The 15,957-nt window shown below is 39.3% G+C and overlaps 1 protein-coding gene across 4 annotated transcripts in view; it reads right to left on the bottom strand.

The window, feature by feature from the left end:
- Window positions 1-5,060: 5,060 nt before the first annotated feature.
- The window catches only part of RNASEH2B (ribonuclease H2 subunit B), a 51,491-nt gene continuing 40,594 nt past the window's right edge, over window positions 5,061-15,957 (bottom strand). For 3 of the 4 annotated variants that reach the window (XM_084615064.1, XM_084615062.1, XM_084615061.1), the window contains exons 10-11: window positions 14,293-14,373; window positions 10,695-11,159 (exon numbers count right to left, since the gene is read on the bottom strand). In XM_084615064.1, coding sequence (XP_084471190.1) covers window positions 11,052-11,159; window positions 14,293-14,373 — 189 coding nt within the window. In that variant the 3' untranslated portion in view covers window positions 10,695-11,051. Of the gene's footprint in view, window positions 7,336-10,694; window positions 11,160-14,292; window positions 14,374-15,957 lie in introns of those variants that run through there. The other variant, XM_084615063.1, reaches the window with a different exon arrangement.

Genomic DNA, 15,957 nt, shown 5'->3' on the forward strand with positions numbered 1-15,957 from the left:
CCCTCACCAATTTGGATTGCACCCCCAAACCCTGACCGGACATGACACCGTACTTACAGGATGGAGGAATCTGCCCTGGGAAGGAGAAACTCTGAAAAGGACTGGGGGGGTCAGGGTGAATAATCAGATGAACATGAGCACCCACTATGATACTGTGGCCAAAAGGGCTACTGTGATCCTTGGATGTATAATAAGGGGAATACTGAGTAGTAGTAGGGAGGTATTTTACCTCTGTATTTGGCACTGGTGCAACCACTACTTGAATACTGTGTCCAGTTCTGGGGTCCACTATTCAAGAAGGATGTTGATAAACTGGAGAGGAGTCACAGAAGAGCCATAAGGAGTGAATAAAAGATTGGAAAAACCTGCCTTACAGTGAAGGACTCAAGCAGCTCAATCTGTTTAGTTTAACAAAGAGGCGGTTAAGGAGTGACTTGATCATGGTCTATAACCACCTACCTGAGGAAAAGACATTTTGTAATAGATGGCTCTTCAGTCTAGCAAAGATATAACAAGATCCAATGCCAGGAAGTTGAAGTGAGACAAATTCAGACTAGAAATAAGGTGCGAATTTTTGAGACAGAGAAATTAACCATTGGACCAATTTACCAAGGGTTGTGGTGGATTTCCCACCACTCGAAATCTTTAAATCAAGATGGGATATTTTTCTAAAATATATGCTTGCGTTCAAACAGGAACTGATTCAGCCCTATTCAGGAGGACGGACTAGATGATCACAACGGTCCTTTCTGGCCTTATCGTCTATGAATCCATGAACCTACAAAACGTGAGTTAATTCACAACCCACATAGAATCAGGTATTTCCAAAGCTCACTAGGGGATTCAGCCATACAGCTCCCATTAACGCCAGTGACAGTTACGTGGCCAATTCAGCCTTGAAAATCTCAACTACACACACACATTTAGCAGAATGTGTGCACCAGCACATCCCAGATTGCCCATGTTTTAAGCCCCACTGTGTCATCCCTTTCCCTATTTTGTTTGTTTACTACTCTCATGCCTTATGTCATGTCTAAAATTAGACTGCAAGTTCTCTGGGGACGGGGATCATGCCTCCTATCTGTTTTTTCAAGGGCCAAGCATGACTTGGGCAACTGTAAAAATAAACAGTGCCATGGAATCAGTCAAAAAGCTACAGAAAAGGGACAAGAAAGGCCTGGGAAGTGTGGTGGCCCCAATTATAGTAAAGAATCACTGGCAAACTCCTTTATTTTGATTGGCTTATTGGTTTAAACTAGAACCCAACCATCTGTTCCAATAACATATTAAGTTCAAGCACAGGATAGTACAACTATTGTAATGAGTTATGGCTTTTTAAAAAGCAGTGCTAACCTACTACCTAATGCTTTTCCCATATTCTAGACATGAGATTGGAGAAATTGCCCACTGTGGTTTGATTGTTTCCTGATATAGTAAAATACATGGAAAAATTGAAGGCTGGAAGTGTGTTGGACCAGGAAGAATTCTATGGGGAGAATTGGATCTTGGATCACTTTTTATGCAACCACCCCCAATCCTGCCTAGGACACCTCTCTTCTCATCCTCTCACTCCTTCTATTTCATCTCTTCTCTTGCTTGTCTTCTTTCTTGCTGCATAAATGCTCCTGTTCCTGAATCACAACTTTTGGCAAGTTCTCCTGGTCACTGAACAGTGGCACTGAAAGGGAAATTTAAAAGAGTCTTAAAAAACAATCACAACTTGCCTTTGAAAGGAAAACCACACTAGACAATCATCCTACAGTTTGCCTCTTGGTCTAAGCTGTGCTTTCCAACCACTTGGCTAGCAAAAGAGAGACAGATGGCAACGGGCTACGTCAGCAGTTCTTTATTGTAATGAATCCATTAGACTTTTCTACTGCACTCACTCCTTCCCTGTTTTAATTTCCCTACAACTCTCAGTCATTGCCACCTTGTGACTAAGAATGGAATTGTAGCTTGGCATTTATTGATGCCTGTGTTGGAACAGCATAAACCAGGTAGGCTAAGGTTATGCTACACTACAGATTATGTCGGGATAATTTATGTTGTTCAGGGGGGTGAATAAATCACCCCCGAATGACATAAGTTATACCGACCTAAGCGCCAGTGAGGACAGGGTTATGTCGGTGGGAGAGCTTCTCGTGCCGACATGGCTTCTGTCACTTGTGGGGGCGGGAGTAGTTAAACCAATGGGAGAGCTCTCTCCCATTGACTTAGAGCGGCTACATTACAGAGCTTACAGCACTGTATCAGCGCTGTGCCGCTGTAAGCTCTCTAGCTGTGCCCTAAGATTCTGCCCTGTGTTGTGCATGTGTTGGATGGATGAAATGGAGAGGGAAGTAGGCAGAGAGAACAGTACTGTATCTACTGGAGTTCTTGCAAGATTCCAGAGGTTGTGGTAGCATCCAGCAAATTCTGATCCCATGGACATATTTGGCTAGCATGGCAGCACAGTCAGGCCCTTTGCCCCTTATACATACCATATACTGCAACTGGCCGAACTCATTATGACCTGGGAGATAACAGCAGTTATACTTGCTGTTTGCTAAAATAAAAATTATACAGTAGTAACTTCATTTGTAAAGAACTGCGGCAATTTTTGGTTGTGGAAACAAACTGAGATATTAATCCTTCAGTAATCGTATTCTAGATACAAGCCCAACCTGCAAACTTTGACTCTGGCTCTAGATCTAAACTTCCCAATCTTAAGGGTTGTTCAGGTCTGGGATATTGGGTCAGCCTCATCTATTGTGAGCCAGGTTCTACCCCTCCCCACTCCACCCATACTATTTATAGCAGCAGAAAGGGGAGTTTATATTTCATTATCATTTTTAAAAGGGCAAGAGATGATGTCTCCAGCATCTCCAGTAGGGTTTGCATGTCCTATGCAGATGAAGTTTGGTAAAGTTCAGGCTGAATTAATTAATTTTTAAGAAATATTTTTAATTTCATTTCTGACATTGTGAGTTAGTGCTATGCAGACTAATGACTCAACAATGTACTGATTGTCTTATTGCTTAGTAATAAATCAAACTGGGGTAATTTTGGACTTATTGTAGTGACCTATATATTGTTTGTCTTTTTATAAATCAGTCAGACAGAATATGCCTACACCTTCAAAGATGCAAGTTTCAGTTACCAAAACTCAGCAACTTGATCAGTTGCTACCAGTTGGTTTAACAATAAAAAGAAAAATATTTAAAACTAAAACATTGGTTATTTTTGGGGTCATTAAGATATTAATGAATCAGGATGGAAATATATTTACAGTCTCATATTGGGTCAACACACACCAAAAAAACCCATCACTTTTCAGCAAGATGTTTGCTTCCAGTACTAAGCACCAAAATGCCAATTACAACTAATAACTTTTAAGTTTATGGCGAGAAGAATGTGTGTGAGTTCTATTCCTGACTCATCATGCATGCCGGGGCAAGCTTGGGCCAAATTTTTCAAATCAGCCTCCGATTTTGGGTAACTCAATATTTGAGTGGCCAGCCTGAGATATCTTGTGCTGAGCATCTACAACTCTAGCTTAAGTCACTGGGGGCTGCAGATGATCAACACCTTTGCAAAGCAGACCACAAAGTATGTAACACTGAGCACCTGAAAACCGAGTAACCCAAAATTAGAGGGCAATTTTGAAAATGTGGCCCTTTCCTTCTCTATCCATTTCCTACATGTGTAAAATAGGGATAGTAGTTGCCTACCCTCATAGGAGTATTATTTTAACTACAATACAATCTCTATTTTCCAAATGTCCTAGGAGACACTGAGTAAGTTCAAATAACTGAGGTTGTGGATAATCAAGGCAATTTTCAATGTAACAGACATTGGGAGACATGACCTCACTTTGGATAACAGAGAGTTTCAGAAAATTGAGCTTTGGATAAATGAGGTTGTATTATAAGCCTTCGTTATAGTGCTTTGAAAATGCAGAACAACGTAAACAATATATATATATTTTTTGTTCCTGATGGGCTAAGCACAATGTGGGTGTTGTTTTCCTTTAATGTTAGTGATCACACTGATTTCTTGCTCCATCCTTTATGGGAATAAAAGCACATATCGTAAAGAAAAACATACACAGCTGAAAGATGCATAGGCGAAGAGATCTGAACCTTGTTTACTTTCTTGTTTGGTTCTTGTTAACTCTAATACATAGATTTGGCCACCAGTGAACAATGACACCTTTGCTTAGCACCTTGTTCTCTGGTGTCTGAAAATGGAGTAAATTAAGTCTCCTGATAGTTCTGATAACTTCTTGTCAGCATTTAACACATATTCATGGAGACACCAAAATAACGTTTTGGCAAACATACAGCTCATCCCCTATGTCTAATTAACAGTTCCTTGTTAAAGTCAGAGAAAAGAAACCGGCTACCACTTCAGTACAGGTTTCAGAGTAGCAGCCGTGTTAGTCTGTATTCGCAAAAAGAAAAGGAGTACTTGTGGCACCTTAGAGACTAACCAATTTATTTGTAGCTCACGAAAGCTTATGCTCAAATAAACTGGTTAGTCTCTAAGGTGCCACAAGTACTCCTTTTCTTTTTTCACTTCAGTACAGTTGTGTATGTTACACATACATACATTTTACCATGCATATGGTGGTGATATCTATCTGATAAATTACATGGATATCATATGACCTCTTCCCATCCATCCACCTCAGAGGCACTTATTCTAGCATTCCAAAGCCCTGACCAAATTCATAAATAGACAGACACACACACACTACGCAGCCATCAGTACAGAAAAGTACTTAAGCCTGGTTCTAAGTGTATTACTGAATTTGCCTTCGTGAACCTTTAGATTTATACCCACTTACACCATGATTACTTTTTTTCCTGTATATGTTAATAAACTTATTTTTCACTCCACTCAGTTCAAGAATTGACCACTTCATTACCTGGCACAGACTAATATATTAGTTGACTGTATTTTATTTTCCATGTGAAACTACTGCAATGACCAATGAAGGCTATTCCATAAGTTTCCATGGGTAAGGATATTTATTTCTTTGTCCTACTTAAATTAAAAATACAATCCAACACACAAACTGAACCATACCCTTTAATGAAGTATACATCTCATATTTTGAATACAAGTTAGCAAAAACAGAAAATGCAGTTTAGTCTCTCATCAAATCGCGGAATCCTCCACACAAGAATATCTTGAAATCTATATTAAAATTCACATTAACTACCCATGACAAGTGATCAGTGCTAACTAGTCCAGTGCAAAGCCAATAAAAGAGACAATATCAGTATAAGAATTCTAAAAGGAGCGTTCATAAAATAACTTATTTCATAGAAGAGTCTTAAACATTTAAGGGCTTAGTCCTGCAATCCTTTCCTTTCCAATCCTTCTTTCCTATTCAAAACTAGAGCTGGTCAGAAACTGAAATGAAAATTGAATAGTCTCCCCTCCCCTCTTCTCCCCCCCCTTTTGGTTGTTGTTGCTGAAATGTAGTTTCTCGGAAATATCCCAATCAACTTTACTCAGAACTCTCATTGACTTCCCTGGGCATGACACATGACTGCAGAATTGGGCCAAAATATTTTCCCCCTCAACACTACATTTATTTGCAATGTTGTTGCAGTCGTGTTGGTCCCAAGATATTAGAGAGACAAGGTGGGTGAGGTGGTAACTTTTATTGGACCAACTTCTGTTGGTGACAGAGACAAGCTTTTAAGCTTACAAAGAGCTCTTCTTCAAGTCCGAGTAAGGTACTAAGCATGTCACAGCTAGACACAAGGTTCCAAGCTCAAAAGCTGGTCTCTCTCACCAACACAAGTTTGTCCAATAAAAGATATTATCTCACCCACCTTGTCACTCTCATACACATATTTAGGCTTTATGTAAACATACAGGTCATCTGCCTAAGCGCTTTGGTCCATTGGGCCCATAGTTAAGATTCACAGAAATATATTGCCAGTCATTTTAAAACTGTTGTTAATTACTAGTTTACAACATTTATTTTGCAAAATTTAATGTTAACAGCAGATTGGTACAGGTAATCATTTTTGCAAACATATACCATATGCCTGATAGAAACAATTACAGTGCATGTTACTAAGTAGTGGGTTTTGGACCACGTATGGCAGTTATGTCCTCTCATATAATCCCGCTGCTATTCTTGCACATACAATCTACGTTCTAAATATTCTCACAAGGATAGTTTGGTTGAAATTTAGTCACCTAAAATGTATCATGCATGCACAGAAATTAAGATTCTCTCATTATTTGTTGGCTTTCCGCTGCTTCCATATAATGCAACAAAATGGACTAATCTGTAAAAAGGTAAAACCATCTGTTTAGTTCTAGTATCATAAAATGCACATTTTCAGTATCTTATTCTTTTCCAAAAATATTAGCTCTCAGCCTTCTTATGATCATATTTTTTAACTCCTGCCTTTATAACGAAAACACTGATTCAAGCCTAAACACTGTAGAATGATGTACATCAAACTACTATAATTCCAAGAGGTGAGAGTGGAGCTTACTCACATAAAAGATTCTTAAATTATTCGCAATTCAGAATTTAGCAGCAAGGGAATTTTTTTGCCCAATTTTTAATGCTTTCCTATCTGTAATGAAAATTCTGCTTCCCAGCAGAGTTTGTAACCTACAACATAGGAGATGCTCCTCAACAATGTATGTAGATATATAACCGAATCTTCTTAAAATTGAAATTGTCACCACTTAATCAGAATAAGTATAAGTATTTTATAATCTTTATAAAAAGAGTGAAAATCATTTAAAATCCTATAGAAACACGACATCTTTTAGGAGCGGATTCTCAAACCTCTGGCCTTGATCCAGCGAAGTACTTAAGCATGTGCTTAATTTTACACATGAATTTTATGGATATCACAAATGCAAAGGTGTCAGTGGGACTGCTCATGTATTTCAAGTTAAGCATGCGAGTATGTGCCTTTGCTGGATCAGGGTCAGAGTGCTCAGCACCTTGTAGGCTTGAGCCCTTGGGCCCTCCCCCAGCAAAGCATTTAACCATATGAACAGACCCATTGGACTACTCACATGCTTACATTTACACATGTGTTTAAAGTATCTTCCTGAAAAGGCTTTACACAGCAATATTGTATTAGCTATAAAATTTTAAGCTGCATATGATTAACACACAGCTTGTTCAACAATGTTATCTGTTGACATTAACTGTTTCTTAAAGCTTAGGGTTGCCTTGTTCTAAGAAATCACTTTTAGAAAGCACAAAAGAAAAAGTTTTAAAAGCTGCTTTGAGAGTATGAAAAGTGATATAACCAAGCCTCATTATGTTCTTCATTTCCTCCTCTGACATCTCTTTACTGACATCTAGAGAGAAAAGAACAAAAACCAAACATCAATCTATTCAAATAAGAATCAATGCATTTTATTTTCTCTCTTAAAAAAAGCTGGAGAAAGCCACAATCAAACGTCTGTATACAAACAGCACTGAAGTTTCTTAAATTTCAGATCCAGATCCAAGCTTTGCTGTTTAAACGTTCTTTTCCATGGAAAATAAAATAATCAAATAAGAAAAGGAGTACTTGTGGCACCTTAGAGACTAACCAATTTATTTGAGCATAAGCTTTCGTGAGCTACAGCTCACTTCATGCTAGTCTCTAAGGTGCCACAAGTACTCCTTTTCTTTTTGCGAATACAGACTAACATGGCTGTTACTCTGAAACCAATAATCAAATAGTCACTTCCCAAATTAGAGCTAGTTTTATTATTTTAGACTGAAGATAATGTGAAAGTCCAACCCTGAAAGGTCCCTAAGAGCTATCGTTTCCATCCACAGGAGATTTTCCACACTCAGTGAGGTCACTCCATTTGTGATATGCATTCTTAAAAAATCGTCTATCCCAAACAACAGCTATAAAAACGGGGGGAAATATCAGATACTTACATGCAAATTTAGCAAAGACATGTTAATCCAGGGGTAAAAAAAAAAAGGGAAACCACGTTTCTGTAACAGTGCTGGCATATTGTTTAGTATTAAACTAACCAAGCAAAAAATGTCACAGCAACACTTCATAATGACCATTCTGCTACTGCTGGCCTTTCATTGTTACTATATTTAAATCCTCATTGTGGTCGGAAACATTATTTTATGTATTTCTTACAGCTTCATGTTAAGGAAGTTTCAAAGTTGCTAAATGTATTTTATTCTTTCCTGAAGGGAAAGGATATTTTAAAAAAAAATTGTCTTTTTTTTTTAACCTGAAAGCTCTACTGCTTTTGGAAACAGCTTGGGTTTTTGTCATGCATGAGTTTCTGCTGGACCAAAAGACATTCACTAATAAAATTACTATTGTTATAAGTTACTGCATGGCTGACAGCTGAAGTTGAGATGTGACATACTAATGCAGAATGCATCTGTGCTCACAGGAAGAACTCCAGACTTGCCCTGGTGAGCAGGGATGAATGTAGAATTCATGTATAGAAAATTGGTGCACTAGATAAGAAGTCAAGATAGATACTTTCCATCTGTACCAGACTTGTTCTGTCTGTGACCTATCCCCCACCCATTCAGAAGAGTTAATTTGACCTGTTTTTTAAGAGCAAAGTTCACAACTCATTTAACTCATGTAAAGGTTTGCTTTTAAAACTGAATTTTATTGGTGCTCTGACTTTTAAAACTTCGAAGTGTAAAACCCAGAATCAGTGTTTGCTTTAGAAATCCATTCTCCATGCTTCTGCCCTTACATCTCGATCCTCAGCTTCTCCTATAACACCTTCCTATCTCTGTGTTCCATTCAAGCCTTCCTCCCGACCATTCTCTTCATTCACTCCCAACTCTGTGCCTTCTTCCTCACTGCCTTTTCAATGCCTGAAGCAGACTTCCAGTTAACATAAACCAATTTCCGTCACGGTCTTCCAAAATACTTCTAAACCACCACAGATTGCATGCAGCATTCCAATCATAACAGCCATAAAAGTTTGCTTTTCCCATTTGGAACTCAAGGGTGGGGTTTTCCCAAAGCACTCGTCATTGGCCTAACTCTACTCCCACTGTAGTTAATTGGAATTTTAGCATTGACTTCAATGGGAGCAGTTAGGGTAATGCTGAGTGGTTTTGAAAACAACATCCTTAGACTCTAGGGCACAATTGTTTATGTTTGAAACTCTTACCAATTCACAAGAATGTTTCCTACAAGATGATCTTTAGTATTCCATATGGTGCCACAATGCTGGAAATTACTTACACTCCCAGGATAAAAAATTAGTACAGCAACAAAGTGACAAGGGAGGTCTCAAAAGAATTGCTTATAACCAACTGGAAGAACACAGATGTGACGACATCCGGTCTTAATTGTTAAGAGTTGTTTAGCTGACAGATATTGATTTCAGAATGGTACAGGAACCTCTGCTGATGGGTCTGGTGAAAAAGGGCTAAAGACAATTATAGATCAGAGTGATCAGAATGTCATGGCTCTGCATGGTTTTCTTTCTTTCATTCAAACCCACCATGTTCTGAGATTTATCTTTTGCCTTGTTTCCTACAACTTATTTGTAAAGCAGTGAATATGAACTATGATCAGATTAACATGGATTATATTATACATGTTTATGCATTATTTCTTTATTTCATTGTCATGTCAGTCCTTCCGTCCCAACTTCCTTACACAAGAAAACAAAAGTTGAGGCACCCAAGAGTGGAATTTTTAAAAAGCATCTAAATGATTTAGGAGCACAATTTCAATTAAAAATCAGTGGGATTTGTGCTCCTAGATTAGGACTGGGGGAAGTTTATTTACTGAAAAATGCAGTTATGGGTCCATCAAAATGTGTGTGCGTGTGTGTGTCAAGTTTGCTGAACACTTTTGACTGAACTGAAAAAATCAAAAACATTTTGGTAATGTCAAAACAAAATGTTTCATTTCCACTTGAAAAATTCTGTTTTGATTTTAGGCATTGCAGCAAAGAGCTGGATCCACAAAATGGCTGGGGAGGAGAAGGTGTTTCTGCCTGACTTGGACGCTTTAGCCAAGTGGCTCACATGGGAGACTGGGTTCAATTTCCTTCTGTGCCTGATATGGTGACCTTGAGTCTCCTCCATTACAGGAGAGCACCCTAGCCACTAGGTTATGGGATGTTCTGGTCTGCAGCTTCCTCAGTTTCTCCTGATGAAGCTATTCCACTGTTTATAAACTACATGAATAATCAGTGAGCCAGAGAGATAAAGTGACTATTGGCTGGTGGTTAGGGCACCCACCTTTTGCTTATTTGGATTTATTGAGATTTGGTCATTAGGCTTCTTTGAAAATCTCAGTCTTTGTCTTTAAACAAACATTTGGCAACTTATTTTGGTAAGAAGCCATGATTCTTGGAAACAAACAGTGAAAGATACATAATTTTTTTTAGCAGATTTATACTGCTAAAAAAAATTAGCAAACTTTTCAGTGATGTCATAATTTTTAAAGATGGTGTAGAGGTGTATACGCAGGGAAGCACTATGAGGGTACGTCTACACAGCGATAAAAGACCCACGGGCCAGCCACGGCTGGCCCAGGTCAGCTGACTCAAGCTTGCGGGCTAAAAATTGCTGTGTAGATGTTCGGGCTCAGGTTGGAGTCCAAGCTCTGGGATCCTGTTAGGATTTTTTATCTCTGGATAGACATATCCCAAGTGCCACAGCTTATCTAAAACTCAGCATACTTCTATGAATACAGAAAACACAACAAACATTTGTTTCATACATCAATTTATTATGCTATATTAGTTTTGTTATTTATTGCAATTACAACAAAAACAATGCAGGAATTCTGGGTGCAAAGATAACCTACCCTAAGCAGCTCTCACATCACGTGTTTTGACCTGGGCTAATAAGGAAACCTTAAGAAGCTGCTCCAGTCTGATTTTATACAACATGTAAATCTCAGAAATGTAACACACTCACTAGATCCAGAAATCCTGCTTTAAAATCCTCATTAGCTGACAGACTAAATAAACCAACAACAAAAACAGAGGAAAGAAGTTAGCTTTAGAACAATAGTAACTACAAAAATAATTATGTATCAAAAATATGTTTTAGTTTCAAATCTTTATTTTGTTGCTTTAGGTTTTGCGCTAAAGAAAGCAGAAATGGTTTTCATTCCAGTTTTGTCAACTTTGGCCAGAGCTTTCTGAGCAGCAGACATCTTGCTAGTTGTCTGTTAACGAAATGAGGTAAAAAGAGAAAAAAAGAAAAATTACTGAGCAAATCTGCAGGAGGGGATGCTAATCTACAAACTCACACATACTGAAATCAGTTAAAGGTTTGCTTGGTTTCTTAGTCTACAGTATACAGCAGGGAAAGATGATGTGGGATAAAACTGAAGGAAAAAACCTTACAATTTTGAGATTTTTCAACAGAAAATAGTTGTCATGAATTATTTAACCTCAAAGACAGAGAATCTGTTAAGAGGATAAGGAAGCAAAATATCTCTCCCTCCTGCAGAATGAAGTACCCTAACTCAAATGCTTACTTTGGATAATCCTGGAGTGTACATTAACAGGAATAATGCACGCAATACAGCAGACGTATACTGTACCCTGTGACTCAGTCTCATGATTATGTTGTCAGCCGGCTGGATTACAGCCTTGCATTACAGATGATGAATAATTCACACTGATTTACTATCAAAATCTTTTAGAACAGTGAAATAAAGGGAAAGAGAAGAAAGGACACTAACGATGAAAGAGGTAACCAAGGTTTGAAAAGCATGTTGAGGCCACTGGGACAGCTTCCTAGAGACTGTTACACCTAAAACACATTTTATGTGCCACATTTTATAGAGCTGACCTCCTTCCCTTCTTACATTTTAAATTAGCATGCTTCACATCTCTAGCCATTTTCCCTATTAAGAAATCTTTGCATTGACCTTTCCTTCTGTTAATCCTCCTACTGTAGGACTTCACAATTTCACTCAATTTGGGTTTAGCTATGATGTTATGGACAGGATAATGATATGCAACCAACAGTAAGATTATCTGCATTACTTACAGTGCAAACAAAAACACTGCCAAAGTATTTTAAAAGTGCAGTACACTGAACAGAACCCACGAGCCAATTCATCCTTCCCAGATGCTCTTAACTACATATTTTGTTATTTCAGAAGTAAATCAAATTTAATATTAAAGCTTTCTTCAGTCCTTTTTGTGCCAAGATTCAAAAACTGCATGTACATGGTATGGGAGTGGGGAAAAAATGGAGCTTTTGAGTCATTTATCACAAGAACATAGGGGAACTCCTGTACCGTCTTTTAAGGCTGTGGAATGCCCCTAATGGAAGAGGGTTTGTGGGAAAGGGTGGTGGTGGGGGGGGGGAATGGAACAACCACTAGGACAGAGGTGGGCAAACTACGGCCTGCGGGACCGTCCTGCCCAGCCCCTGAGCTCTTGATCGGGGAGGCTAGCCCCTGGCCCCTCCCCTGCTGATCCCCTTCCCCCGCAGTCTGAGTTCACTGTGCCGCCCATGCTCTGACACGCCACTCCTGCGGGGCAATGCGGCGGCATGGCTTGCTCCTGCATGGTAAGGGGGCGGGGAGAAGTCAGGGAACGGGTAGCAGGGGAGGTTGGATTGGGGGTGAAGTCCTGGGGGGCGGTGGTGTGGACAGGGGTTGGGGCAGTCAGGGGACAGGGAGAAGGGGTGGTTGGATAGGGGGTGGGGTTGCGGAGGCCCCAGGAGCAAGGCGGTCAGGGACAAGGAGCGGGGGGGTTGGATGGGTTGGGGTTGTGAGGGGGGCAGTCAGGGGGTGGGAAGTGGGAGGGGGCGGATAGGGGGTGGAGCCAGGCTGTTTGGGGAGGCACAGCCTTCCCTACCCAGCCCTCCATATAGTTTTGTAACCCCGATGTGGCCCTTGGGCCAAAAAGTTTGCCCACCCCTGCACTAGGAGGACCCACGGCTCCTGGAAGAGTAGAGGTGCAAAGAGCAGTAGCTATTACAATAACAGCATGGAGTGGGGCTCTATTGCCTCCCTATGGACTGGAGAATTCCTTCTTCTTCAGCATCCACAGAACCACTCAACACCAAGCCTGGCTCCTTAGGCTTGGTGCAGACAGAGGATCTATTTATTTTCATATCTCTGCTTCTCCCCTTGGAGTGACAAAATGGTAGACTCCACTGGACTTCCCTGAAAACTTACATTGAAGTTGGCAAATTAGGCAGCTGGTATTGATTTACTTTATTAACCCACACAAACAACTGCACAATACAACATCTGTGGGCAAATTAAGACCTGTTTGAAAATACCTGGGAATTTAAATCAATGTTGCCTCCCTTGCCCCTTTTTTAAAAATAATACAACAGCAAACTAATTGCACTCCCATTTTCCATAATAAATAAATAATAATCCTTTACACTGCTGTAGTAGCTTTCATCCAAGGGGATCAGAAAGCTTTATAAACATTCACTAAGCCATGTAACATTAGTTAAGTAAGTGGCTATCTAAGGCCCACCACTAAAACACAGTCACCTTTGCAGTTATTTAACATTACACTGCAACACTACACAAACACTACACAACAGTTTAGGATGGGAAATTAAGACTATCATGTCAAATGGAAACTGCAGGTAGAGTTTAAAGAAGGAGAATGCAATTGCTTTCACTACATTTTTTCCAGGACTCTGGAATCAACACTTCTATGGTACCTCTTATGAAATGTGCCATGATAAATGGTGATAATATATGGTCACGACCTTCATGTCAAACCTTTTTGATTGCTTCAAAAATTTCTGACCTGCCTTATTCACAAACAATTAAGTACCTCAAAAGAATACTGACTGCTTTAGAAGACTTGGCAGGATCAATATATTCGGGGGTAAAATACCAGGAAGAGTAAAAAGACAGTGCTGACATGAGAACAAATGGATATAAACTGACCAAGAGTAAATTTAGGCTGGAAATTAGAAGAAGGTTTCTAACCATCAGAGGAGTGAGGTTGGGGAACAGCCGTCCAACTGGAGTAGCGGAAACAAGGAACCTAACTGGTCTCAAGATGGAGTTTGATAAGTTTATGAACAGGATTATATGATGGGGTTGCCTGAGATAGCAGGGAACTGGACTCAATGACCCAGAAAGTCACTTTTAGTTTGGTTCTTATCAAGGTGAACCCACCTACAATACAGTACATTGATTCTAATTCAGAACATGTTGAATATACTTTCCGAAAACATCCATTTTACATTTGCTTTTCTGACTAAGAGGCACATTGCAAAAAATGGGCACCCTGGGTAACTATTTGACCAGCATTAAAACACACTTTAACAAAATGTGGGCATGCACACGCATAAAGCACACGTACCTTTTTCTTCTTGAGATCACTGCTGTTAAACTTAGTGTAGTCTTCTTCTGCTTCCACAGGTGCATCTGAGAATTTCCTTTTCTGAAATGTTAAGAGTGATGAAGTCGCTCTGTCAACCACTACTGTGATGTACACACATTGAACGTTAAAGCTGAAAAGGCCCTCGGGCTTTCTGGTGTAAGCTAGACACTGAAATGGCACAGGCAACCAAACAAGTAATATGCAATGGAGTACTGGTAGGTCTCTTTTCATAACAGTCTCCTCAAGAAACAGGAAGATAAACAGTATCTCTTCACTATTCGGAGAAGTTTGGTTAGTTTTGTAGGAAACACATTTTCTTCTCTTTTGCCCACAGAAGACTGATTTATAGAATCACTTACATATACATTTCAATTTCCATCCTTTGCCTTTAGTTTTTAATTCAGAGACTATTTGACTCATCTTTATGGATTAGTGCTGAAAAGTATTATCTACTGGCCAAGGAACAGGGGACAAAATTCAGGTCCTTGTGGTCTCTTGGGACCGGAAAGCACAAAGCAATCCTACATTTGGAACAATGTCTAATCTGTGTGTTGCATACAACCTCTCCTGGGATCGCTACTTTCCACAATCTGGTAATGTTCATATGTTGACTTGTTTGACATACATTGACTTGTTTTTGCTCAATGCTCTCTAATTTCAGTTCAGTGACAATCTAAGAGCCTAACTGTTCAAGTTGCTAGCTATCCTTAACTACTATTGAAGTCAATCGAACTCAAGGGAGTTCAGCACTTGATATGATCAGGCCTTAAGAATGCATGTTTCTTTCCCTAAGCTGTGTGCATTTGGCATTTCACAAATGTAATGAGTGCTTTTCTTTTTTTTTTTTTTTTTTTTTAATTTTCAGAGACAATTACCATTGCCTTAATATCCTGTGAAATCTGAGCTGCAGCCTTTCTAGTTTCTTTGCCAGAGTGAGTGATAGTGAAAGTAACCTGAATGGTAACCGTTCTATTTTAAATCCTTATTTTTCACTCTATTTATTGGCACTTGTGATCTCTCTCACTGGCACAAAAACCAGGTCTGCATCTTAGATTTCTCAGGCCCTTAGGAACAGATCCAACAGCAGCCGTTTTTTTAGTTCAATCCAAGTTGGAGCAGGCCCTTTGGGAGGTAGTTTTCTTAAATGCTACACTATAAGAACATTTTTAAATGACAGCCTAACAATAAATTATGATGTCCCTCTTTTGGAATCTTCATGTTTTTAACTTTCAGTAAAACTTTTGTAGTTCAGCTTTAAGTGATCTCAAGTATTTTGCGTGGCTATGTATTATGATCTGACAGCACCACACTTCATACTCTGAGAAGATATAGTGATTACAATGCAAGATTGGTGGTTACAATTAATGGGATGGTTGGCATGTGTCACATGAAGAGTTCAGACTTCCTCAAAAAGTCTTGTAATAGAAGAGTAAGCTTGGTAATATGCTCCAGCTAGTGGACATTTGTAGCTATACTCTAAGGCTCCTGCGTCTCTCTCCCTTCAGAAATTTATTTCAGATTATTATTTAAGAAGCAATTACTTTGTATTAGTAAGAGACATACATCAGATCTGTCTTGATTTGTAGGAACCATACATTTTGTCCTAACAACCACCTTGGTTTCACATAAGAGAAATTTTAAAAT

This window comes from Lepidochelys olivacea (genome assembly GCF_965140295.1).
Source record: "Lepidochelys olivacea isolate rLepOli2 genome assembly, chromosome: 1".
Lineage (NCBI taxonomy): Eukaryota > Metazoa > Chordata > Testudines > Cheloniidae > Lepidochelys > Lepidochelys olivacea.